The 27,386-nt window shown below is 39.8% G+C and overlaps 2 protein-coding genes across 2 annotated transcripts; both read left to right on the top strand.

Annotated features, from left to right (window-relative positions):
- The first annotated feature begins 1,965 nt into the window (after nucleotides 1-1,965).
- LOC122066812 (putative wall-associated receptor kinase-like 16) lies at nucleotides 1,966-5,813 on the top strand. The gene is made up of 3 exons (XM_042630643.1): nucleotides 1,966-3,028; nucleotides 3,138-3,317; nucleotides 4,430-5,813. Exons 1-3 carry the CDS (start codon nucleotides 2,098-2,100, stop codon nucleotides 5,605-5,607), a joined length of 2,289 nt encoding a protein of 762 aa, XP_042486577.1. The 5' UTR covers nucleotides 1,966-2,097; the 3' UTR covers nucleotides 5,608-5,813.
- A 12,883-nt stretch (nucleotides 5,814-18,696) lies between these two features.
- Nucleotides 18,697-23,943, top strand: LOC122066814 (probable receptor-like protein kinase At2g23200). The gene is made up of 3 exons (XM_042630645.1): nucleotides 18,697-19,153; nucleotides 20,360-20,529; nucleotides 23,479-23,943. Exons 1-3 carry the CDS (start codon nucleotides 18,697-18,699, stop codon nucleotides 23,941-23,943), a joined length of 1,092 nt encoding a protein of 363 aa, XP_042486579.1.
- Nucleotides 23,944-27,386: the final 3,443 nt, after the last annotated feature.

Raw genomic sequence — 27,386 nt, forward strand, 5'->3', positions numbered from 1 at the left:
CCATAACATTCACTTCTCGGTAGCATACTCTTAACTTTGCATTTGAAAAAAAAAAACATAGCCTTAGTTATGGAGAACAAGATTCCCACATCATTTCTAAAGTATGATTACTTCACTATGGTTTCAGTTTCCTTTTTATTTTTATTTTTTTATTATTAAAAAGACAACTAAGATTTCAGTAATATAGGAAGTTCCCTAAGGCCATGGTGAAAAAGTGTCCATTCACCGTGTGGCCCTGGTGGGGTGAAAGTCTCCATTCACCGTGTGGTCCTGGTGAGGGGGAAGGTGGCACGGGGGTCTTATGGGCCATGGTGAAAAAGTGTCCATTCATCATGTTGCCCTGGTGAGGGAGAAGGTAGCACCATGTGAAAGTGTCCATTCACTTCATACGTCCATTCACATGTGACCCTAGTGAGGGGAAGGTGGCACATGGGTCTCATGGGCCATGATGAAAAAATGTCCATTCATCATGTGGCCCTAATGAGGGGGAAGTTGGCACAGGGGTCTCATCCCTTCGGTCCATGAAACTTCTTCCTCATTAAAGAGAAGAAAGTTCACATGTATGTTTACCATAATTCCAACCCATGATGTACCTTTACTATTGACGAACAGAACTACAATATCATCTTTCTATTTAAATTTCATAAAAAAAATTAATAATAATAATAAATAAATAAAATATTTCTATTGGAAACATCTGATTGGGACCTCATTGATTTGTAATCTTTTGACTTTGATTAACATGTGTTGTCAGTTGTTTTTTATTTGAGGCAAAAGTTTTCCTCCACTAGCATATGAGCACAACTTAAAAGTTAGCACCCAGGAAATGAGTAGGAAATAGCCATATGCCTCTTTTCCCTCTCTTTTATTTCTTATGTTTGGCATGTAATGGAACGATGTAAGCTTGTTTACCGGGGGAAGACTAGAGGGGTCAGGTCAGTCAAGCAGCTTCAACACTAGTGGGTCCATTTATCATGTGGCTCTAATGAAGGGGAAGTTGGGCACAGGGGTCTCATCCCTTCGGTCCATGAAACTTCTCCCTCGTTAAAGAGAAGAAAGTTCACATGTATGTTTACCATAATTCCAACCCATGATGTAACTTTACCATTGACGAACAGAACTACAATATCATCTTTCTATTTAAATTTCATAAAAAAGAAAAATAATAATAAATAAATAAAATCTTTTTATTTGAGACATGGGCCCTCATTGATTTGTAATATTTTGACTTTGATTAACATGTGTTGTCAATTGTTTTTTGTTTGAGGCAAAAGTTTTCCTCCACTAGCATATGAAGACAACTTAAAAGTTAGCCCCCAGGAAATGGGTAGGAAATAGCCATATGCCTCTTTTCCCTCTCTTTTATTTCTTATGTTTGGCATGTAATGGAACGTTGTAAGCTTGTTTACCGGGGAGAAGACTAGGGGGTCAGGTCAGTCAAGCAGCTTCAACACTAGTGGGTCCATTCATCATGTGGCCCTAATGAGGGGGAAGTTGGGCATAGGGGCATAGGGGTCTCATCCCTTCGGTCCATGAAACTTCTCTCTCGTTAAAGAGAAGAAAGTTCACATGTATGTTTACCATAATTCCAACCCATGATGTAACTTTACCATTGACGAACAGAACTACAATATCATCTTTCTATTTAAATTTCATAAAAAAGAAAAATAATAATAAATAAATAAAATCTTTTTATTTGAGACATGGGCCCTCATTGATTTGTAATATTTTGACTTTGATTAACATGTGTTGTCAATTGTTTTTTGTTTGAGGCAAAAGTTTTCCTCCACTAGCATATGAAGACAACTTAAAAGTTAGCCCCCAGGAAATGAATAGGAAATAGCCATATGCCTCTTTTCCCTCTCTTTTATTTCTTATGTTTGGCATGTAATGGAACGATGTAAGCTTGTTTACCGGGGGAAGACTTGGAATGATGTAAGCTTGTTTAGGGAGGGAGGGGAAGACTTGGGGGGTTCAGGTCAGTCAAGCAGCTTCAACACTTAGTGGGTTACAGGTCATTCATTGAACTCAACCCATAAATAAACATGGGAAGCAAATGAGCACCGAATGAAATTAAAAGTAACAAAGATTTAAGCCATGATGGATCATCTTATGTTGCTTCGGTTCCTCTTCTTCATCCTGTTGTTATGGCTAGCGGTGGTCGCAACATCATCGACGTTGCCAATGGCAAAGCCTCACTGTAAGGATAAATGCGGTAACATCCATGTTCCCTACCCCTTTGGCTTCGGAGATAAAGATTGTTACAGAGATGAAAGTTTTCAGGTAAGCTGCAATGACACCTACAAGCCTCCAAAACTGTTCTTGAAATTGGAAGACTACGAAGTTCAAAATCTTTCATTGCAAGGCATACTGCGTGTATTGTTCTATGTAATTAAGGATTGCTACAGCAACTCGGGCCAATTGACTGATTCGTTTCGCCTTTATATGAAAAAGTCTTTCGAAACTTTCACGTTCTCTGACACACAGAACAAATTCATGGCTCTGGGTTGCGACACCAAAGCTAATATCCAGAGCATCAACAAATCTTACGTTGATATCCAGGACTCCGATCATGGGTTCTTCCAGAGTGGGTGTAGTATGATGTGCAATAACATATCTGATGTGATCATCAATGGTTCCTGCACGGGCGTCGGCTGTTGTGAGACCTCAATTCCAAAGGGTTTTGGTTACTATGATATAAATCTCGGGAGCTTTGACAATCATAGGAAGGTCCATAATTTCAATCCCTGCAGCTACGCTTTCCTCGTTGACAAGAACTGGTTCAACTTATCAGTCTCGGATCTCTTGAATTTTACCAAGAATGTAGATGAATATGGTTTTTCACGAGTCCCAGTCGTGTTAGACTGGACAGTAGATAATAAGACTTGTGAAGAAGCAATGAAAAAAAAGACTACTTACGCATGCGGCAACAACAGCAGGTGCATAGAGTCCAAGAACGGTATTGGGTACAGCTGCAATTGTTCCCAAGGTTACCATGGGAACCCTTACCTTTCAGACGGATGCCAAGGTAACTTGAGACTCTCTCTCACTCTCTCTCTCTCTCTCTCTCCCATTTCAGTATGCATTTGTTTGCTTTTATGGTGGAAACCCTAAGCTAGCAGGTGAATTTGTTGCAGACATAGATGAATGTAAAGATCGAAAAGATAATACCTGTAGTTCGATCAAGTACTGTTTCAATCTTCCAGGGGGTTACAAATGCTCTTGCCCACCTGGTTATCATGGAGACGCGAAAAAAGATGGAACTGGATGTATTCCTGCCACTCAAAAGCCATATCAGGTGATTCAGGACACAATAGGTAAGAAAAATGAATTTAAATACTTTTGTGTTACTAGTTATATCTTACATCTTAGGCTTAAGAAAGCTGTAAATCATGATAGCTTCAGCGATGTTGGTTTGGGCAATTAGAATTTAGGGAAAAGAATGTTTCCCGGTAGCGTGACTCCTTCGTTTAGACATAGCAGTGCATGAAATAATTACCAGCCACGGCCCACCGCCCGCCCTGTGAAATAAGAAATTCTCGATGCTTTTGCAGGTTTTCATTCGACCCATGTGGGTGTAGGGCCACTGACCAGCTAAGATCTCTTGCCCTAAATTTTATTATTCTTCATGGGCATACCTCATTGTGGATCAACTAAATTAAATTTAGAATTTGTTACAGGCTAGTCGAAGTTGTATCCGATACAGTAGATGAGAACCTATCAAATTTTGACTTTATATTAAAAAAAAAAAATTACCAAAACTTGGCTTACATTTAACGTGTTTCTTGCTTTTATCTTTTACTTATTTATTTTAATATTAAAAATGAAAATAAGAAAAAAAAAATAATATAGAACAAGATACAGTATTGGCCATTTGGCCAAGACTGGAGTATTTCATATATATGTAAATACTGCCACACTGCTAGTCAGTGTCACTAATTAAGGCCCAGTCCTAAGTCCCTCCCAACGTATACCTTATTCATATTGAGTACCTTCCTCATTCATTTTAGGATGTTCCATTAGGATTTTTTAATCCATACCTAGATTTGTCGTGATAGTGAAATTTGGATTTGGATCGACATAAAGACTCAGGAGTAAAGGGCCTAGATCACAAAATATGATACCTCAATTATGAGCAAGAAAAACACTCTTAGCTGGCTCCTTGTTTATCATGCATTAAGATAGGCCTCTCGTTTTATTCGGAAATTTCCTATAATTCCTCTCTAGTCAAATGTGATTGATGATAGAGTAGAAAGGCCAGTTTTTCAATATTTATATTATTATCATTTCCAATGTATTTAGCCATCCATTCGGCCCACAGTGAAACTGGTTACTACTATTTAGAGAGCAGGAGTGACCTAGGCTCCATGTGCACCCTCATTTTGACCCATTTTCTAGTGTCTTTATTATGTTCAATGTCTCGTTACAGGTGCTGGCTTGGGCTTCTTGTTTTTAGTTGTTGGTATCTTATCGGTGCTTTGCGCACTTCAAAAGAGAAAGGACAACAAACTCAAGCAGAAATTCTTCAGGCAAAATGGAGGTTTTTTGTTAAAGCAACAGCTATCTTCAAGTGAAGGACCAGTTGAACCTGCCAAAATCTTTACAGCAGAAGAACTAAAGAAAGCAAGTAACAACTATGCTCAGAGCCAGATCCTTGGTCGAGGAGGCTATGGTACGGTATACAAAGGAGTTCTACCAAATCATAGAAATGTTGCCATTAAGAAATCAAGAAAAGTTGATGAAAATCAGATCGAGCAATTCATAAATGAGGTGGTTATTCTCTCCCAAATTAACCATAGAAATGTTGTAAAGCTGCTTGGTTGTTGTTTAGAGACTGAGGTTCCTATATTAGTGTACGAATTTGTTACAAACAAAACCTTATTCTACCATATCCATGGTGAAGGATGCAATTCTCCAATTTCATGGGATAATCGCCTAAGAATAGCTGCGGAAACATCGGAGGCACTTGCTTATCTGCATTCTGCAGCAACACCACCTATCATTCACAGAGATATTAAGTCTGCAAACATACTCTTGGATGATAACTATACAGCAAAGGTATCAGACTTTGGTGCATCAAGGTTGGTTCCATTAGACCAAGCTCAAATTAGTACACTAGTGCAAGGAACATTGGGGTACTTGGACCCAGAGTACCTTCGATCAAGTCAACTCACAGAAAAGAGTGATGTTTATAGTTTTGGCGTAGTACTTGTGGAGCTATTGACTGGAAAGAAGGCACTCAATTCTGATGGATATGGAAGAGAGTCAAATCTAGCCATGCATTTTGTCACCTCAATCGAAGAAGGTAGGGTTTGGGAAATTCTAGATAATCAGATTGTGACTGAAGGGTGCAGAGAGAAACTTCAAGTAGTTCTAGAACTGGCAGAAAGATGTTTAAGATTAAAAGGGGAAGAAAGGCCTACAATGAAGGAAGTGGCAATGGAGTTACAAGGGTTGAGGAGGGATCAAACCCACCCTTGGATTGCGCAGAACCCCGAGGAGGTGGAATGTCTGATCGGTGAACCATTAGTCTTGCCTAGTCATAACACTATTGAGTATAATAGTTTGACTAATGAAGCGCTGATATCATTAGATGGTGGACGATAATTGTAGCTATTAAATATCATTGTAATCTTCCTCCTTTAGTTTCACTTCAATTCATGTGTTCCATTGTATCATTTATACTTATATTTTAATTTATTTGTGTGGTTTATACGTGTCATATTTTACAAAGTGTGATTTGTAATCTGAATTATTGGTGAAGTGAAGCCTTCTTTGGCATAAATATAAATTGGGGACTGTTTTTTGGGTCGGATCTGTCAGTTACTTGCATTAGTATCAACCTTGACCGATCTCCGATCTTAACTAATCTGATCACGATACAGGTAAGCCCAAAGGTAAAAATGTGATAAAAACTTATTATTATTAAAAAGCAGAGATAAGTCTATTCGATACAGTTTGATCAGGATTGGTATTGGTCTTGATCGATCCCAAGATGGATCCCGATTTTTAGAACCTTGTACGGTATAGATAAGTAAGATTGTTTTATCCAAAAAAATAAATAAATAAGATTCCCCCTTCTGTTAAATTTGTCATTCTTCTCTTTTTTCTTTGGTCATTTATTGCCAAGGGGGGCTTAGGGAAGGGGAGTGCAAGAGGATAAGGTGTGACAAACTTAGGTTCGAGCACATGATCTCTTACTTCTCTCACCAGAATTATAGCTGGTAGTGCCCACTGAGCTACAAGCTGATTCTCTTCTTCTTTTTCTTCATTATCAGTCAAAAATAGCTGGTGCAGAGGCCTTTCCTGGACATTTCCTCTACTGCCCATAGAAAAGAAGTCAATCTGAAATATAATCAACATTCAACCAAACATATCCTTTGGAATAGATAACAAAGATTCCCACTTCATTTTAGATAAATATATGCAACAACATCCATTAACCCCAAGGGGATAGCCGAGTTGCCAAGGGATTTTCGCCTAACGCTGTAAGTTCCATTAATACAGGAAGTGGAGAATTTGGAGTTTGATGAAGTTCTTTGGCCCTCCCAATGTTGACCATAACCTCATCGATATTGACGTGTTTGACATATTATAAGCTTCTTATTTTTTCATGGACTAGTTATTCAAAGGTATTCTATCAGCTTGCCAGTCAAAATTCTAAAAATCTTCTACATTTAAGTTTGGAGAAAGTGAGTTGCATGAGTTGCATATGTATTGTTGTTTTTGAAACAAGGAGACCCAGGAGATCAGGACAATGATGGAAGAGGACAGGAGTGCGACCTGCCAGGAGGGGGTCAGCGACGGTGGCCGCCCGCCGAACAAAGGGAAACAATGCCTAATCACAGACTTCTGCCATCCTTCTCATCCTATCACCCCTGTGCCTGATGTGGTGCCTGAGACTGCTGTGGACCCTGAAGAGGTTCGATCAAAGGAGGGAGAGAATGACAGGGATGCAAGGCCGATTGAAGTTCCAAGGAACCAAAAATCTTATGCTACAGGGACAAAAAAGTTGCTGCCTGATGTGGATGACCTTACAGACCCGATTCAAGTTGGGGTGCTGACGAAAGTGGTGATACCGCAAGATGTGTATGAAGAGAAACTCCAGACATTCAACTTTGCGCTGATAGGAAAAGTGAATTTCAGGTTTGTCTCTATGGATGATATAGAAGTGAGGCGTCTAATGCCTGGAAGCTGAAGGGGAAAGTGAATCTGTCCCCCTTAGGGAAGGGATTCATCCTCTTTCGATTTGAAAAGGAGGGGGACATGTCCTCGATTTGGAGAAGAGGTCCGATCAAGGTGGGAGGTCAGGTTATTCATTTTTAGAGATGGAGACCGGAGTTTAACTTAAACGATAACCATTCCCAAACCAAACTTGTCTGGATTCATTTTCCAGAACTTCCAATGGAATACTAGCATGAAAAAATATTTTTGACCATGGCCAAAGCAAAGAGGAGACCTATGGCCCTGGATCATAGAACATTAAATGCGACAATTGGTAGCTATGCGAGAGTCCTTCTTGAGGTGGAGTTGGAAGGATCCAGGGTCGAGGAGATGCATGTAGAGAGAAGGCAACCTGGCAAGGAGACATTGTTTTGGTTCACTCAGCGAAGTGTTTGTGAAGATGACATAACTTGATGTCTCGCTTGCAAGAAGCTGGGTCACCATGCCAATCAATGCAGAGGGAAGATGGAGGAAAGAAGAAATGCTAAGCAGGCTTCAAACCTCACCGGAATTAGACAAGAACAAATGGTAGGGAAGTCCAACAGTTCTGGGAGAGAGAAGACTCCTAGTATGCTAGGAAATTTTTACCCTTTTCTATTATGGCAGTTGCAGCCAATGGAAATAGTTGCCAAGTTGAGCACGATTTGGTTGTGGATTTGAATGGCCAAGAGAATATCTCCAGGCAAAAGAATATTCCCTCTAACGGTTTGGAAAGGCAGAGCTTGGTGGGTTCTAGACCGCATATGGTGGATAATCCGCTGGTTGTGGGTCAACCTAATCTTCTAGTCTATCTGAGATTGAATCACAGGACTCAGTAGATGAGGGCAGCCATAGGGAGAGTAGCACTACCTTAAGGGATGCAGGTGTTGAGAGGGGGGAATCTCATATGGTGTGAGCTTTGTGATCTCATTGTAAAGTCAATTACAAAGCTAGTGGTTGTGGACATGGAAGAGGAGGAAAGAGTGGTCTAGGCCAAACATGGGAGGGGGCTGAGCACATCGTGTCGGGGCTCTCTCAATCTCAACTGTTGGGAGGGCATGTCATAGTGCAACACCAGGAAGTGGCTGCCATTGATAAGGCCATGCAATGCGCAGAGGAGACGTATGCCAGGACTGGGAAACATAATGCGGAGAAGGAGCAGACAGAATAGTCTGCTCATCAATCCTCCCCCATGTAGTTTCCCTATGAAGGTTTCCTTCTGGAATATCATAGGAATGAAGAAGGTTGTAGGGAGGAATTCCTTGCAGCATAGTATTAATGAAAGGGTTCCCGACATCATTTGCATTACGGAGCCCATGATAGAAGTTAGTGCTTTCCCCAAATTAATTTTTAATAAATTGGGTTTCAATAGTAATTTCATTCACAATAGTAAAGTAGGGAAAGTCCCCAATTTATGGATTATCTAGAAGAGAAATCTACATTCTCCTATGGTTATATCTGCGTTAACGCAGCACATTTCGGTTTCCCTTACTTGGGAATCGAAGCTTGTTCAGTTATCTTTTATTCATGCTAGCAGCTTCAAAGCTGAAAGAAGGGAACTATGGGTATGACTAGTGGCTGATCTCCCCCAATCATCGACCCCTTGGGCCATCATAGGTGATTTTAATGCAACCCTGCTTTCTCACGAGAAGAGGGGGCCAGGGAATTTTAGTATGGGGTCGGTTGCTGAATTTGAAGCCATGGTGGAAGCTTGTGGTATGGCCCAAGTGCCGTCCTTAGGAAGAAAATTCACTTGGTCCAATAACCATTGTAGAGGCAATGTTTCTGTGGTCCTGGATAGATGTTTCTGCAATGAAGACTAGTTAGATTATTTTTAGGAATGTGCCCAATGGGTTCTCCCTTGAATTGCCTCCTTTTGGTGTTTATCTCTGCCTTATCTCAATGACCCAACAATTGTCCTTTTCGGTTCCACAAGTTTTGGATGGACCATGTTGATTTCGAGAAGGTAGTTGCGTCATTATGGGATGATTGGGTTTTAGGAAATCCTATATTTGTTCTGATGCAGAAGCTCAAAATATTAAAAGGGGTGCCGAGAGGGTGGGGGAGAGTCTCTTTCCCTAATTTTAACAGAGCGCTTGAGGAAGCTAAGGAGAAGTTGGCGTAGGTGTAGCAGAACATTGAAGCTAATGGCTTGGATGACCAATTGTTTGCCTTAGAAGCAAATGCAAAGACCACTCTGATCAAAGCATTGAAAAATCATGAAAAACTTTGGGTGGAGAAGGCTAAAATTAAATGGATGAGTAGGGGGATCGAAACTCTAGGTTCTTTCATTTGTCTACAAAAATGAGAAGACTTAGAAACTCCATCAGATGCCTCAAAAAATCAGATGGTACAATGGTGGATGGTTAAGACCAGCTGGGGGATTATATTGTGAATTTTTTTTAAGAGTTTCACGAAGCGGAGCCTTTAGTGGAGCATGTGGAGCTGCTTGACTCTATTCCCAATGTTTTCCAGCAAGGTGATATTTTTCTTTTTGAAGCTTTACCAGGTGATGAAGAAATTAAAAAGTCTGTGTGGGACCTGGACCCGGATAGCTCTCCAGAGCCTGATGGATTCTCTAGGGCATTTTTTAGCAGATGCTGGCACATTGTGGAGAAAGAGGTATGCAATGCCGTTAAGTACTTCTTTAGTACCAGCCATATGCCCAGTGGAGTGAATAATAATTTCCTGGTACTTATCCCAAAGGTGGAGGGAGCCTCTTCCTTGGACATGTTCCGGCCCTTGTGCATGGGGAAATTTTATTGCAAGATCTTATCCAAAGTGACGGCGATGAGACTCAAGAGTTTTCTTCTCAGATTGATCTCTAAAGAACAGGGTGTTTTTCAGAAAGGGAAGTTGACTCATTCTAATATCAACCTGGCATCTGAGCTCGCAAACATGATGTTTGCCTCAACGAGAGGGGGTGGTCTTGGTCTTAAAATTGATATTAGAAAAACTTATGACACTATCTCATGGCCTTTTCTCTTTCAGGTGCTACGTCGATTTGGCTTTATAGAGAAGTGGATCGCATGATTGAACCAAATCCTGACATCATTTTTGCTGATAATATCTTCATCTTCTCCAATGCTTCTATGAGGTATGTCAGCAACTTAAAGGCCTTTCTTCTCAAGTACCAAGAATACTCTGGGTAGGTTATTAGTTTAGAAAGAGCAAGCTCTTTTGGGAAAAATCCCTCCATCAAAAAAACAGAGGATTTCTGAGACTTTGGGAATTCCCATGTGTACCTTTCCAACAAGATACTTAGGTGAGGAAATTTTCTAGTGAAGAGTTAAAAGAGAGGCCTTGTTGCCAATTATGGACAAGATTAAGGGGAGATTGGCGGGGTGGAAAGGGAAGTTGCTATTGATGGAAGGCAGAGGTGAATTGGTTAAAACTATAATCTCAGGAATGCCTACCCACAGTTTCTCTGTTTATTGGTGGCCTTCTTTTCTCGTGGTAATGATGAAGAGATGGATGCGAAATTTTATTTGGACAGGTGATATTGATACAGTGAAAGTTGTCACAGTGAAGTGGGACTCTCTGTGTAAGCCTAAGGATGAGGGGGGCTTTGGGCTCAGGAGAATAAGAGACTCTAATAAGGTAATGCTTTGTAAGATGGTCTGGAGATTAAAAACTGAGAAGTCTGTTGCAGCTGCATTCCTCAAAGCTCGTTTTGTTAAAAAAGATAACAGTTCTCTTAAAAACTGCAACCCTTCTTCCATTATAACAGGAGTCTGGAAGGTGTGGAATTTTGTGGAGGACAAAAAAAAGGTGGATCATTGGGAATGGCCAGTTGGAGAACTTTTGGAAGGACAAGTGGTGGGACCCAAATTCCGTTATGGAAGCAATTTCGCTGGATAGTGTCAATGCCCTCTCCACTTTAGCTAAGGTGGGGGATTTTATTAGAGCTGGGGAATGGTGTCTTTCGGAGGTATCTTCTCCCCTTCCCAATGATATCTTTAATCCGATTAAGAATATCAAAATTCCAAAGATACTGATGTAGGATATCAGGGTCTGGTCCCTAACGCCCTTGGTCTCTTTTCTTCGAGCTCGACTTGGGAGAATATTAGAAAGAGGTCTTCTAAGGTGCACTGGTCGTCCTTGATTTAGCAGAAAGATCTTCCTCCAAGATACTCTTTATTTGGATGGAGATTGGTGCATGGTAGAGTCCCCATGGATGAGATGGTTCGTCAAAAAGGTGTCTGTCTGGCATCCACATGCAATCTCTATGGTAAGGCTGAAGAGAGTATGTCCCATGTTTTCCTGCAGTGTTCTTTCTCGCTTTTTATTTGGGAAAAAAATTTTGATTGTTTCGAGGTGGTATGGAAAGATCACCTCTCCATAGAGGTGCTTCTCAAGTGGTGGAAGAGAAGAGCGCAAGTTCTCAATATTAAGAAGCCATGGAGGCTTGGCTTGCCAATCATTACCAACCATATTTGGTGGGAGAGAAATAAAAGAAGGCACAAAAATAAAGCAAGGCCGGCAGGTTATGTCTTTGAAAGCATCAAACAGGAGACTATGCTTTGCTGCGATGGGAAAAGTGAGGAGGTGCACTCAGCCTCTGATGTTATTTGTTGTATGAAGCTCGGCTTGAATATCAAAAATCCCATCTCCAGTCCCCCCCCCCTTGAGGTTCATTGGTGTAAATCTCCCCTGGATTGGATCAAGATCAATGTGGATGGTAGCTATCTTGGCAATCTAGGCAATGTTGGCACAGGAGGAGTTCTGCGGAACAGTGATGGCCAGGTTATTGATTTTTTTAGCATTTTTCTGGGAATCAAAGAGGCTAAGAGATATATGAAGTGGAGTTTGAAGCAGTTTTGGAGGGGATTATGCTGGCTAAAAATCACAATGCTAGGGGTGTTTGGATTGAGTCAGATTCAGCTTCAATGGTTTCAACGATCCACAGAAGGCAAATTCCCTGATTCGCTCTACAAAAATGGAGGTCTTCCATTCATTACCTGGAGTCTATTCAATGGAAGATATCACATTGCTTCCGTGAAGCCAATGCGATAGCAGACTACTTGGCAAAGAGGCGTCGAAGTCTGGCATCTCAGAATTCTCGCATTGCATCTGAGCTTATTTCTAATGTAATGGACAGACACCATTTTTTATTCTGCTAAGCCTTTTGCTTGCTCTCTCAGCTGATGGCCATGCCAAAGGTGAAGTTTGCAAGTTGGCCTAGTGGTTTTGGCTGGGTCTTTTTGTTGGCTTCTTGTTTTCTTTTTTAATAAAATTACCCATTTAGCAAAAAAAAAATATGTTTGGAGAAAGTTTTACTTAATATGCCTAAGAACGAGTTTTCCTGAGATAATGGTTAACGGGCATCAGTTCATTATGATTTATCGATACTGTACAAAAGGGGAGATATCTTGATAGAGAAAGGGGTCACATCATGATATTCTCTTCCGTCACCTTCACCGTGCATATATCTATCTTTTGGAAAAGGAATTCATGCATGGTCGCATGAATCCCTTCAATGGCACAATAAGGGTGAGGGGTTTTGGCTTTTCCACATTGGGCTTTGCCCCATCCAAAGTCCATTCTGCAACCGTGCACAAGATTTCTCATCATATATTTTTTCTATTAATATTTATAAAAATTCAATCTAATATCAATAAGAGTTTTTTACAAGCAGTTCGTATTATGGGTGTCAATCGGTCGGTTTGGTTTGATTTTGGTTCAGGATGAGTTGGTTTCCGTGTGAGAATAGTAAAATATAAATCAAAACAATATGAAAATTTCAATTTTGATTTCTTGTATCAATTTGTAATCGGATCGGTTCTGATTTTGATCCGATTTGGGTTTGGTTTGCCATACGAATTTAGATAAAATTATGTAAAAAAACCTGATTTTTATGAGTTTTGGGCTGATTTTGGTTTTTTACCAGTATGTTTCAATTTTGATCTAGGTTTTGAACTAATTTTGATTTGGTTTTAGGTTCGTTCGATTTTCAATGTGATTCGATTTGGCTTTGAAGTCATACACATCCCAAATCAAAACCAATCCAATAAGGCTTTGGTTTGATTTGGTCAAAGCTACTTCCAGTTCAATTCGTTCGATTTTACCACTTCAGGATGGAAAATAATCCTCTGTTTTTCTCATCCCTGTTTTTCCTTGTTTTGCTACCTACAGAACGTGACACGTGGACAACTTTAAGACCAACGCACCGGATGTAATAATCCTCACCCAATCTTGACCGTTGGTCTCCTTATTGTCCACGTGTCGCGTTCTGCAGGTAGCAAAATAAGGAAAAACATGGATGAGAAAAACAGAGGATTTTGATCCCTTCAGGATAGGTTTTAACACCCCTAGGCTCCTAGCTCATATGATAGGAAATACGAGGTTAGTTTTGGATAATTTTAATTTCAATAACCCACATAAGTGGAAGTTTCAGTACAAAAAAATATGAGAATTAAAGAAAAGAAAATGTCACCAATATGTTTACCACAATTTCAATCCTGTATGATGAACCTTACCTACTGGCGGACCACACTGCAACATTCATTACAATGTGGACCCTCCTCCCTTACAAACAAAAATTAAATGGGCCCTCAAAAAGCATTCGTCAAGTGTGATTATCAATTCATCTTTTGACTATTTCTTTGATTTTGAATGTTATGCTATTCTTCCATTTAAAAAAAAAATGATGCTGATCTGACGGTTAGCATAGTAACACAACAGAATTAGGTTGAATAGATTGACACCACCATTATTAAGCATCAATGTCTACGCTCACGTTGCCCAGGCCCTGTCGATTGGGGTCTTTTGTAGCATGCTATTCAGTGTAAAGCATATTCAATGGTTGGAGCCCTTAGACACGCAGTCTAAGGTATTTCTAACCTTTAAATCTGTGCAGTGGTATAACATGCTACAGAGGATCTGCACACGCTTGTTGAATTCGCCCGCTTGATCATCCAGTTTTGTTGAACTGTGTCTCCAAATAGTTGTCATGTTCCCTTTGAGTTCAAATTGGAAAAAGATTATATCCTTTATAGACTCCTGCATGAATAGGCTAGGGAGCAAAACCACATCAAGAAAAATACCTCCAATGACTGGTGAATATGATTTCTTAGTAGCACCCTTGGCATCCCCACTACCCTCGGCCACCTCTGGTCCAGCCCTAATCTCTCCTTACCCGGCAGCATCAGCCTCCGCTATGGATGCCTCCTCGAGAAGCAACAGTCTCCTCATCTCTAGGTTCACCGTAGCCCTACCTCTTTCAGGCCGCAAGTGAGATTCTACCTCTCAGAAAAGAAAGTATTTTTTGACAATAAATCTTTTTTTTTTTTTTTTTTTTCTGTCAAAGGGATCAGATTGAATTTATATATAAATATATATATATATATATATATATATTGACTATGAATCAAATAAACTTAATGTTGCCAGCATATCTTCTTCCTCATTGTTTGCTTGAATGAATTTTCGTTTTTTCTATCAATGAATAAATAAATATTTTCAGCTTGTCTTAGCATATGTTAATGTATCCATGAGCGACTAACCAATAATAGTATAAACCAAACAAGAGTGACACACCTAGTGCAGCATTTAATAGCTTTACAAATATGAGTAACAATGAACCACCCATCACTTTTTTTTTTTTTTTTTTTCCTTCTTCTAAAGATCAGCAAATTAGAATATCATTAATAATCAAAGAATGGAGATACAATAGAAACAAAAACCATTAAACAAAAAATCCAACTGCGGCATGGCCATCAGCAGATTTTTAGTCCAATCACAATGTCTAAATAAACCGAAATCTGGGTCTTCTCTGAAAATCACAGCTTACATCAGATAAAACAAATGAAGGAGTTGTTAAACATGAGATAAGACTTTTTGATCTAGCTCCATGCTTAGCCAGCTTATCTACAGCGACGTTAACTTCCTTGTAACAGTGTGAAATTTCTCAATTTATTTCATTCAAAAAATTCTTCTAAAATAAGAATATTTGCTCAAAACACCATGGAAATTTTTTATTCCTAATGCAAGTGACGACTACATTGGAGTCACAACACTCAATTTAAAGATTTTCAATGCCCAAAAGACTATAAACAATTCACCTTACCTACCGTGATGTTGGATGTTCTGACTTGGGAGAGCCCCAAGGGACTATAAACTATTGCATTATTAAGCCAAAAATATATAGAGATGACAATTTGGGGGAAAATAATAGAAACCTAATCTCTTAGACAAGCCTATCTAACTTGGACAATCCAATCTAAACTACCTAATTTAAATGAAATGAGATAAAATAATATTGACTATGTCAAACTATGTTACCTATTATATAGGTTCTCTGCTTTCTTTATCAATCTTCAAATAGCAAAGGAAAATATGAGGATAAATTATTGATTGAAAGTGATCCTGAATCTATGGTGGGTTGTGTAAGAAACCAATCGACTTCATGATGCTTTGAGCAAAAATGGTGATCTTTCAAAAAAAAAACTTGGACAGCATGTGATGGGAATTCTTTTATTGTTACAGAGAGGTCAATTCAGTAGTGAATAAATTAGTAAAGTGTGCACCATCAACTAGAAGTTCAAGAATCTGGAACGTGGCTCCTTAATTCGTTAATTAACTATGTTTTAATTTGGGATTTCCAACAAAAGTCTAGATTTCAATTCATGTAATTTCCTATTGATTGGATTGTTCTCTTTGCTGATGGCCATGCTTTTATATATATATATATATATATTATTGGACTTCAAGCTAGATTTTAAAATTTGGAGTTAGATAACCTATCTTACTAGTTATAGTTATTTTGGCCCCATCAATAGTAGTAGAATAAAAGTGAGGGATGAAAAAATAAGATTTCTAATATAACCAGTAACCACGATTTTGAAGATAATTTCAATTTTCATATTGACCCACAAAAAAAATATCAACATTTAAATATTCAATTCCCTTTTTTTATTTTTTAATAAAAAAATATTCATCTCTTTTTATATTCCGAATTAAAACTATATTGTGATTAACAAAGTAGTTGATGATGTCCCCTCTTCAACATTTTTATATTGCATTTTTCCCAAGAGCCTCCGATGACTCGTTCTTCCCCCCTCCTCATCTAACAGTGCTTTTTGTTTTTTCCAATTTAAATATATGTGTTTTTTTATTTTGAAAGAGAGTTTTTGAGTTAGTTACATTGTAATTTGTGACCATTGGGAGAGCAACTGAGTGCCTTTGGGAGTTGAATGAGTCCTCTTGTGAGTTTTGAGTGACTTCTTTCTTGTTAGATTACTAATTCCCCATGTTAACCACCTATCCTTGTACTTTTTTTTTTTTTAATTAAGAAATTTCTTTGGTTTCTTTCCAACATTCATATTGTCTTTACCCTTGAGCATAAGCTGCATCAAAAGTTATATTAAGTAAATGATGAATGGGTTGGAACTTTGGAACTTATAATCTTAAAAATTGGTAGGGTATGTTTCAAAATTTCCTCACAATGTCAATTTCATTGTGACTTAGAAGAAAATAAAGTGAAAAAATCATATCAAACACCATAATTTTAATCATGCCAGATTGCCATTCGCCAAGGTATAGTTTTGTGTCACCAGGGGGAGGGTTACAAATCTCCCAATAGGAACACTTAGTGAGGAGAAAATAATAATGAAATTGTTTCTTTTTTCAACTTTTTTTTTCTTGCATTACCGACATAGCCTTGGGGAGAGATAGCCCTGGGGAGAGGGAAGCAAATGGAAGGCTGTTTTAAGGGAACTTGTCAAAGATGAATCTTGGACTTATGCTCACTTAGATTAAAAAAAAAAAAAAAAAAAAACCAAAAAACAAAACAAAACAAAACAAAACTTTATATGGAGAGCATATATCTGTATTTAATTTTCCCAACGACTTGGAGAGATGACTTCCAACAAAAAAAAAAAAAAAAAAAAAACTTGGTCAAGTCAAGCAGTTTGGCTTTCTTTCATACCCAAATGATCAAGACACTGTACAAAAATGGTTCTAGGAACGAAAATAAAAGCAACAAAATCTTAACCCATGATGCATGGGTTCTCCTGATCTTGTTTTTTCTTTTTTTACCGGCAAGTGATTCGTTCTTTCTCCTCTGGTCGTAGTTCATGCATTCTTCCTTCCACTTACTTGAATCAAGTTCCAAGGGTGGTCTACGATCAGCTAGCGCTCATCCATTGCTTTTTTGCTCGGGAGTTGCTTGTTCCTTTCGGGCCATCCTGTTATTCATTCTCCACGGCTGAAGTAGTGCTACCTCACCTGGTGCGTGCCAATCATTCAAGTAAAGTGGCTGGCATCGTGAGCAGAAATCGATAGAGGTTTCCGCTAGGCAATAAGTTTTTTTTGTTTTTCAGTTAACCAAGGTGTCCAGGCCATCTTACGCGCATCTCGACTAATTCACAGGAGACTAGCACAGCAACCCACCACCACGATCTCCGCTTAAATCGCAGATGCACAGATGGGGAATCAACCCTGAGACTGTGCGCTTATTCACACAATCCCCAATTCGTTCTAACCATCTGGGCAACCCATGTATGGGTTCCCCTGATCTTGTGTTGCTTCAGTTCTTCTTCTTCTTTATCCTGTTGTTATGGCCTGTGGTGATGGCAGCAACATCATCAACGTTGCCAATTGCAAACCCAATTGCTCTGATAAATGTGGTAATATCGCAGTTCCCTACCCCTTTGGCTTCGGAGACAGAGTGTGTTACAGAGATGAAAGTTTTCAGGTAAACTGCAACTCCACCTACAACCCTCCAAAACGGTTCATATTGGGAGGCATGGAAATTGTAGATCTTTCATTACAAGGCCTACTGCGTGTATTGTACTTTTTATTAGGAGATTGCCACACAAAGTCGGCCAAAGGACTAATCCAAACATCCTTGGGGTAACAATTGTGAGTCTCGGGCATGGCCAGATGGTCAATACTACTTTCACATTCTCAAACACAAAGAACAAATTCACAGCTCTGGGTTGTAACACCATAGCTTCCATCGAGGGCTCAGATAGGAAGAACTTCAAGAGTGGGTGTAGTATGACTTGCAACAACAAATCTGATGTGATCAATTTCCTACACAGGCATCGGTTGTTGCCAGACCTCAATTCCAAAGGGCTATGATTCCTTCTACAAAACTCTCTGGAGCTTTAAAAATCACACCCAGGTCCGTGATTACAATCCCTGCAACTAAGTTTTCCTTGTTGACAAGAACTGGTACAACTTCTCAATTTCAATCTCTTGAATTATACCATCAATGTAAATGAATATGGTTATTCGCGAGTTCCAGTTGTGTTCGACTGGGCAGTAGATAAAAAGTCTTGTGGAAAAGCTAAGAAAGATGGTTACTTACGCATGCGGCAAAAATAGTGACTGTGTGGAGTCCAAGAATGGTGTTGGGTATAGCTGCAACTGTTTCCAATGTTACCAAGGCAACCCTTACCTTGAATGCCAAGGTAACCCTAAACACTACTCTCTCATTATTTACTGTGGAAAGCCCTAAGCTAGTGGCGTTGTTTGTTGCAGGTATAAATGAATGTGAAGATCCAAAAGAAAATACATGTGGTTGGATCAACTGTATCAATCTTCCAGGGAGTTACAACTGCTCTTGCCCCTCTTGGTAATCATGGGGACGTGAAAAAAGATGGAACTGGATGTATTCCTATGGTGGACCATGTTCACTTATTGGACAATATCCCGAGGGTTCTCCATCAGGCGGACTGCTACAGGATGGATTCTCTTCCTGGTAATGATGAAATAAGGAGGGCAGTATGGGAGTTGGACCCGGACAGCTCGCCCGGTCTTGATGGGTTCTCTAGTGCTTTCTTTCGAAGGTGCTGGCTTACTGTGGAAGTGGAGGTGTGCAATGCAGTGAGACAATTCTTTAGCACCAGTTCTATGCCTCACGAGGTGAATAATAACTTCCTTGTCTTGATTCCCAAGGTGGAAGGAGCGAATACGCTTGATAGATTTCGCCCTCTCTGTCTAGGTAATTTATTTTGTAAAATTATATCAAAAGTGATGGCTTTGTGTCTGAAAACTCTCCTTCCTAGGCTGATATCAAAAGAGCAGGGAGCTTTTTAGAAGGGGAAGATGATCCATGATAACATCAATGTGGCTTCTGAGCTGGAGAACTTAATGTTCTCAATGACTAGAGTTGAGGGCCTTGGTCTTAAAATTGACATAAGGAAAGCTTATGATACTATTTCCTAGTCTTTTATTTTTCAGGTTTTGAGCAAATTTGGATTCTCTAACTAATGGATCAACTAGTTGCATCAACTCCTGATATCGACTAAGATATCTATCCTTGTGAATGGAGGGCCTCAGGGTTTTTTTGGGTTGGAGCGAGGGCTGAGACAAGGTAATCCTATCTCTCCCATGCTTTTTATTATAACAGAAGAAGTGCTCTCCAAAGGGCTGTCGAGACTGGTTTAGAGCAAGGAGCTCCAGACGATCCAAGGCCCTAGAGGTGTTGCTACTATAGGGCACATCCTCTTTGCAGACGATATCTTCATCTTCACCAACGCCTCCTTGAGATATGTTCAAAATCCTAAAAGCCTTCTTGATGAAGTACCAAGAATTCTCTGGTCAATGCATTAGCTTCGAGAAAAGTAAACTCTTCCTTGGAAAGATTGCTCCAGCTCGTAAACAGATCATTGCTAATACCCTTCGAATTCAGATTTACAGCTTCCCTACTTGCTATTTAGGTGTTGAGATTTTTAAGGGAAGAGTGAAGAAGGAGCCTCTTTTACCTGTGATGGACAAGGTGAAGGGGTGGCTAGCTGGATGGAAAGGCAATCTTTTGTCAATGGCGGGAAGAATGGAGTTGGTTAGGTCAATCATTTCTGGTATTCCTAATCATAACTTTGCTATTTACTGGTGGCCATCTTCCCTTCTTGTAATTATGGAGAGGTGGATGAGGAATTTCATTTGGATGGGTGAGGTGGGAAAAAGAACCTAGTAAAATGGGACAGTCTTTGTAAGCCTAAAGATGAAGGGGGATTGGGTATCAAGAGGCTTAGAAATACCAACAGGGCTATGTTGTGTAAGCTGGTTTGGAGAATCAAGCATGGCAAGTCGGCGGCTAGCTCTTTCCTTAAGGCTCGTTTTGTCAAGAAGGATGGCAGATTTAGAAAAGGTAGATTTTCTTCCTCTATTGCCTTTGGTGTTAAAAAGGTATGAAACTTTGTGGAAGAGAATGAAAGATGGATTATCGATAATGGTAATCTAGCAAACTTTTGGAAGGATAAGTGGTGGGGTCCTAAGCCTGTGCTGGAGAAGCTACAGATAACGGACCTGCCCTCTCTCAGCTTTAATGCCAAAGTGGGTGATTTTATTCGTGATGGAAAATGGGCTCTCCCTGAGGTGAGATTGATAGAGCTGACCAGAATTTTTGATAAAATTCAAAAGGTGAGGTTATCCTCAGGTGGCTCAGAAGCTATGTGTTGCTGGTCTTTGTCAACTCTGGGATCCTTTTCTACTACCTCGGCTTGGGAGGGTATTAGAAGGACGGCTATTAAGGTTCCCTAGAGCACTCTGGTTTGGCGGAAAGGTCTGCCTCCTAGGTACTCTACGCTGGGATGGCGATTAGCTCATGGAAAGCTCCCTACAGATGAGCAGGTTAGACAGAAGGGGGTTCACCTTGCTTCCAGGTGTGCTCTCTGCAAGAAAGCTGAAGACAGCATCGACCATATTTTCCTCAGTTGCTCTTTTGCAACTTCTGTTTGGAAAAAGTTCACAAATTGCTTTCATGTGAGGTGGTAGATGCACTAGTCGATTGATAGCCTGATTATGTGGTGGACGAGCAAGGCTAGAGCCTTAAACCTCAAAACCCCATGGATGATGGGGTTCTCCATTATTGCAGCAAACATTCGATGGGAAAGAAATAGAAGATGTCATGAGGATGCTTCCAAGAATGATTCTCACATCTTTGATTTCAGTAGTTAGGAGCTTGGCCTTTGTTTAGGGAGGTTGAAGGGGGAGGTGAAATCTTCGAGTGATGTAATATGCTATAGGAGATTGGGTCTGTCAGTGGAGAATCGTAAATATCTCCCTCCTCTGGAAGTGCACTAGTATAAGCCCCAGTCGAACTGGTTAAAGGTTAACATCGATGGCTGTTCTCTGGGAAATCTAGGAAGGGTAGGAGCAGGAGGTGTTGTTTGCGATAATGAAGGGTAGGTTTGTGACTCATTCAGCATTTTTTTGGGCATCAAGCAGATTTATGAAGCCGAGGTTGAGGCTGTTACGGAATTTTGATGGCTAAGGAGTTGGGAACAAGGGGGCTTGTGGATCGAATTTGACTCAGTTTCGGTGGTTTCTGCGACCCAAAGGAACCATATTTTGTGGTTTATCCTCCAAAGATGGTTATTTGTTCTTCCTTTCCTGGAATCTATTCCATAGAAGATTTCTCAACGCTTTCGTGAAGCAAACCCGATTGAGATTTTCTTGCGTAGAAGGCTTCCAAATCTGGGACTTCAGAATTCTCGGTGTCTTTCCCTAGACATGTAGTAGAATATTTAGAGAATGATGTGCTGGGCAGGCATAGTTATAGATTCGTCTAGGGCGTTGCTTGCTCTCTTTGCTGAAGGCCAGGCCAAAGGTGGAGAGTGCTAGCGGCTCTAGTGGTTTCTGCTTTGTCCCTATTTTTTGGGGTAATTCTTTCTTTTTCCTTTTTTCTAATAAAATCATCTTCTAGAGAAAAAAAAAAAGGCAAGAAGCAAAATTTAAATAACCTGTGTTATAAGTTATATCTGTTACGATCCCATATCAGTTTATGGGAGTTGATCTCACGTTGATTTCCTATGGAAATAGATGTGGGTTGATATGGTCTTGGGTCCCCTCGCCTTGTAAGCTGGTTTATGGGTTGAGTTTTTCCAGGACCGTAACAGTGATATCAGAGCAGCCGATCCTCGGCCCAATCCGCGTGGGGAAGGGGCGACCTGGTGCCATAGTGAGAGCTGCTAGGAAAGGGCTACCTACCGCTAGGCAAAAACCTTGGAGCAGAGTGAAAGCCGCTTAGAAAGGACTACCTGATCCAGAGTGGGTTGTGACATTGGGTTTGGAAGCGTGGTGGTATGTTACGATCTCATATCAGCTTATGGGGGTTGTCCTCACATTGGTTTCCTATGGGAATTGATGTGGGTTGATATGGTCTTGGGTCCCCTCATCTTGTAAGCCGGTTTATGGGGTTGAGTTCTTCCAGGACCATAACAATTTCCTACATCAATATCTTAGGCTCAGGAAAGTTATAAATCATGATAGCTTCAACGAGGTTGACTCATGTAATCAATTTAATTTCAATTACAAAGTCTAAACCCTGATCTGGGTTCTAGATTGAGGTCCACGTATATTTTATAGGTATATATCAAAATTAAGAAAATTAATTTGAGACCCACGGATCCCTTATCTATATTGAGCATCTTCCTCATTCATATTTAGGATGTTTCATTAGGATTTTTGGAGCCAGACCCAGATTTGTATAAAATTTGGATTTGGACTCAGACATGTGTAACATACCTATTTTGGGTCATGTATCGGTACCCTATTAATTTATCACAAATGATTTCTATAAATACACTGGGCTTGTCTAATACTTAAAAATTCTTGGATACCAAGTGTATTTATGTGATAAATCTCGTGGAATCAAGGGTAACTAAGGTTCTATGGAAATTCCTACTTGTTTCTATGGCTCAATTAGTAGACAATCTAGGCTCCATGTGCACCCTAATTTTGACCCATCTTATTATCAAGTTCAATGTCTCATTACAGGTGCTGGCTTGGGCTCAGTTATGGGTATTTTATTAGTGCTCTGGGCACTTCAAAAGAGAAAGCACAACAAACTCAAGCAGAAAATTTTCAGGGAAAATGGAGGTTATTTGTTAAAGCAATAGATATCTTCACGTGAAGGAACAGTTGAAAGTGCCAAGATTTTTACAGCAGAATAGCTAAAGCAAGCAAGTAACAACTACGCTGAGGGCCAGATCCTTGGTCGAGGAGGATATGGTACAGTATGCAAGGGAGTTCTACCTAATAGTAATATTGTTGACATTAAGAAATCAAGAAAAGTTGATGAAAATCAGATTGAGCAATTCATAAATGAGGTGGTTATTCTCTCTCAAATTAACCATAGAAATGTCGTAAAACTACTGGGTTGTTGCTTAGAGACTTAAGGTTCCTATATTTGTGTACAAATTTATTACTAACAAAACCTTATTCTACCATGTCCATGGTGAGGGATGTGATTCTCGAATTTTATGGGACAATAGTCTAAGGATCGCTGCGGAAACATGGCGCTTTCTTATTTGCATTCTGCAGCTTCACCACCTTATTCATAGAGATATTAAGTCTACAAACAAACTCCTGCATGACAACTATACAGCAAAGGTATCCGAATTTGGTGCATCAAGTTTGGTTTCATTAGACCATACTCAAATTAGTACACTAGTGCAAGGAACATGGGGTTATTTGGACCCAGAGTACCTTCGATCAAGTCAACTCATAGAAAAGAGTGATGTTTATAGTTTTGGCGAAGTACTTGTGGAGCTATTAACGGAAAAGAAAGCACTCTATTTTGATGGGTCTGGCAGAGAGACAAATCTAGCCATGCATTTTGTCTCCTCAGTCAAAGAAGAAGATAGGGTCTGGGATATTCTAGATGATCAGATTGTGGCTGAAGGGTTCAGAGAGGAAGTTCAAGCAATCCTAGAATTGGAAGAAAGATGTTTAAGATTAAAAGGGGAAGAAAGGCCAACAATGAAGGAAGTGGCAATGGAGTTATAAGGGTTGAGGAAGGATCAAACCCACCCTTGGATGCACAGAACCCTGAGGTGGAATGTCCGATCGGTGAACCATTAGTCTTGCCTAGTCATATCACTATTGAGTACAATAGTTTGACTAATGAAGCGCTAATATCATTAGATGGTGGCGATGATTGTGGCCATTAAATATCATTGTAATCTTCCTTCTTTAGTTGCTCTTCAATTCTGGTGTTCCATTATATGGTTTATACTTATACTTTACCTTTTTTTGTATGGTTTGTACTTGTCATCTTTTACAAAGTATGATTCACTGCATGCTTGGCTAAACCATCTCCAACCACATTTTCTTCCCTGAAACAGTGCTGAATTTTTCATTGAACACTGTCCAAACAATTTATAAAGAAAATCCATTTTTTTTCTGAAACACCATGGAGTAGTCTTGTTATGAATACACCAAACAACTGCACGGGTATCACATTCCACCTCAAACCTAACACCTCAAACCATTGAAGATTTAGGTGCATAGCTAATTTTAAAGCTTCGAAGAACCCACTAAACTATGCACTAAGATTTGTAGTAGTTTTTTCAAACGATGAAAAACAGCACAATTAAAGGAGTTTGCATATGATTTCGAATAATACCTTCAGCACCAGAGAGGCCAAGATTACCTAAGGAACATCTATCAATGTTTATCTAGTAACATCCCATAGAAGGCTGTGACCAGAAAAGTTCCTTGATAATCTGTGAGTGAGGGCCCATTCTCATCACGCATAGCAATGCAGAGAGCATGAGATCCTATAAAGAGATGATTGCAATTGGAGCAATAGAAGAAAGATTATGCAAATCGTTCAGAACAGCCTTCACAACCAAATGAGGAACCCTGTAGCTATTATCACACCGTCTTTTGCTCTTCTCTAGCCAGATCTAGTATAAAATGAATATAAGATAGGAATTTTAGATCCCTTTCAAAGGAGAAACATTTGATTTCCATTTCCACCAAGAGAATAGCTCTTGGACTGAAGGGAAACCACACCAGTGCAGATAAAAAACTTCCAGGAACTCCGACCAAACCATAGCTGTGAAATGGCAGCTGAGGAAAATATGAGAGAGGGATTCAGACCTGGCATAACACAAAGAACATCTAGAAACCAAAGGGACCGCTCAAGCCATAACCTGCTCATCCGTAGGGAGCTTACACATGCATCACACACCAACCGAAAGTGGAGGCTGTAGGAGATAGGCCCTTACCCCAAATAACATCATACTAGGGAACTTCCTGAGCTTTAGAGCGGATCCCCTTCCAAGCCAAAACAACAAAAAAGCAACCCGATTGGGTTAAAGAACACACACGCGTATCAGGGAGAGACACTGTTGGAAGGGGAATTATTTGATATGAGAACACATGAGATTTAAGGAATGGTCCTGAACCGCAGGGAGGGCCCATTCCCCCTCCCAAATAAAGTCTACGGCCTTAGCTACCGTCAAGACTTCCGAAGGAACTTGAATTGTATATGAGATTGTACTATCCTCAAGCCATCTATCTGTCCAAAAGAAGATAGATGACCCATCACCAACGATCCACCTTTCCTTTGAACTAACATACTCCCAAATCTTCTTTATGCCAAGTAAAATAGAAGAGAAAATGTTGGACGATTTTGGAGTACCCACATGATTAAGAAGACCACGTAAGAAGATAGCCACACTTGAGTCGTCATTCTTAATGAACCAACCTGACTTTGCATGCATAGAAAGAGTAACATCTCAAAGTCATCTAATATCATTTAGGGGCCTTAGCTAGTGATCCGGGTTGTTTCCTTCTCGATGATGAAGCTTATGCCCCATCATCTCACTGGCTGACCTTGACCCCAACCCACTTTCCAATTTTGGCTTACAAGCATCATTCCATTTAACTATAATGGCACAAGGAGATCCCACTCCAAATAAAATTCTTGATCCACCGTTCCATGAGAGAAATAGGAAAATAGGGCTAGAGGTATATAGCAAAGTTGTGAATAGGGATACTGCATATCATCGACTTAACAAGCTCAACACAACCAGCCAAGGATACCATTCTGCCTTTTGACCCAGCCAGCCTGGCTTTGAATTTGTCCACTAAAGGCATGATAAACTCCTTCTTACCTCTTCCTTTGAATATTCCACCCCCAGGTATCTAGTAGGGAATTTACACTCAAAAATATCAATAACATCATTTGGACGGCTCTTCCCACAATTAGAGATCTTACCAGATAAGACCTTGCTTTTCTCCATACTAATTACCTACCCTAGATACCTCTGATACAGCTCTAGAAACCTCATAAGATTTCTCACCCCTCTCAACTCAGCCTTAGGAAAAATTAACATATCCTCGAGCAAAACAAAAAGAATAAAAAGTAAACAACAAAAATCCTCGAGCAAAACAAAAAGAATAAAAAGTAACCAACAAAAAACTAACTCACTTTCATATGAATCACGGTTGCACTTAGCATATGTAACAAGCCTTTAAACCCCTAGGGCACCCCTAGTGGATGAGTTGTGTTTCGTGGGTGTTTGCAGTGAATATACACCCAAAATTCAGAAAAAAAAAAAAAAAAAAAATCCCAACCTTGACTAAAGGTAAGGGCCATACTGATCCGGAGCAAAGATAATTCCTCTTACACTTGATCTAGGGACCTCCACACTTGAATTTGTATTACCTCATATCGATTTCAGGCATAGCATATTTCACAATTTGGAACTCACCTAGTTTCTTCCAAAACATCTTTATCTTAAGGCAAGACCACTTGTGAAGTAATAGGGAACCAAGGACTAAGACGTGGAGTGTTTTTTATCAAACATGTTACAAGGCATTAATGACATTTGCACATACTTTCCTGCTGTCTGTGTGGTTTTTTTTTTTTAATAAACTCTATCCTACTCTTTTTTCTTAATACATACAAGTTACCTATAAAAAAAAGAAAAAAATAAAAATGAAATCATTAAACATCAAAGATAGACAAGGACCTAGAAAGACTTCACAAGGCCATTTAAGGCAGCGACACCCGAGGGATATCCCAATTGTTAGCAATGTAAAAATTCCTGTGAGTATTTTCCCAATCATTGATAGAGAATGCCATCTACCAAAGATATCCAACTGCATATCCTTAACCATGATTTGCCTTGTCCTCAATTTTTTGTGGAATCTCCTATAGTTTCTTTCCCTCTATAAGTGATACACAGTTGTACAAAATGCCAACTTCCCTACATCACTACATCATTGAAACAGGATTGGAAGGAAAAGCAAAGGGAACAAATGTCACCCCAACTTGATTTGTGAAGCTGCACTGAAAGAAGAAGTGATCATACTGACTCTCCTTTCCGTCCCAACAAAAGCAACGACGCTTATTATCCACCTGAATGTACCTCTTCTGGAGCTAGTCGGATATTGGCACTGCATCTATAAGTCATATTCAAGCACCAAAAGAATGC

This window comes from Macadamia integrifolia, unplaced genomic scaffold (assembly GCF_013358625.1).
Source record: "Macadamia integrifolia cultivar HAES 741 unplaced genomic scaffold, SCU_Mint_v3 scaffold2597, whole genome shotgun sequence".
Classification (NCBI taxonomy): domain Eukaryota; kingdom Viridiplantae; phylum Streptophyta; class Magnoliopsida; order Proteales; family Proteaceae; genus Macadamia; species Macadamia integrifolia.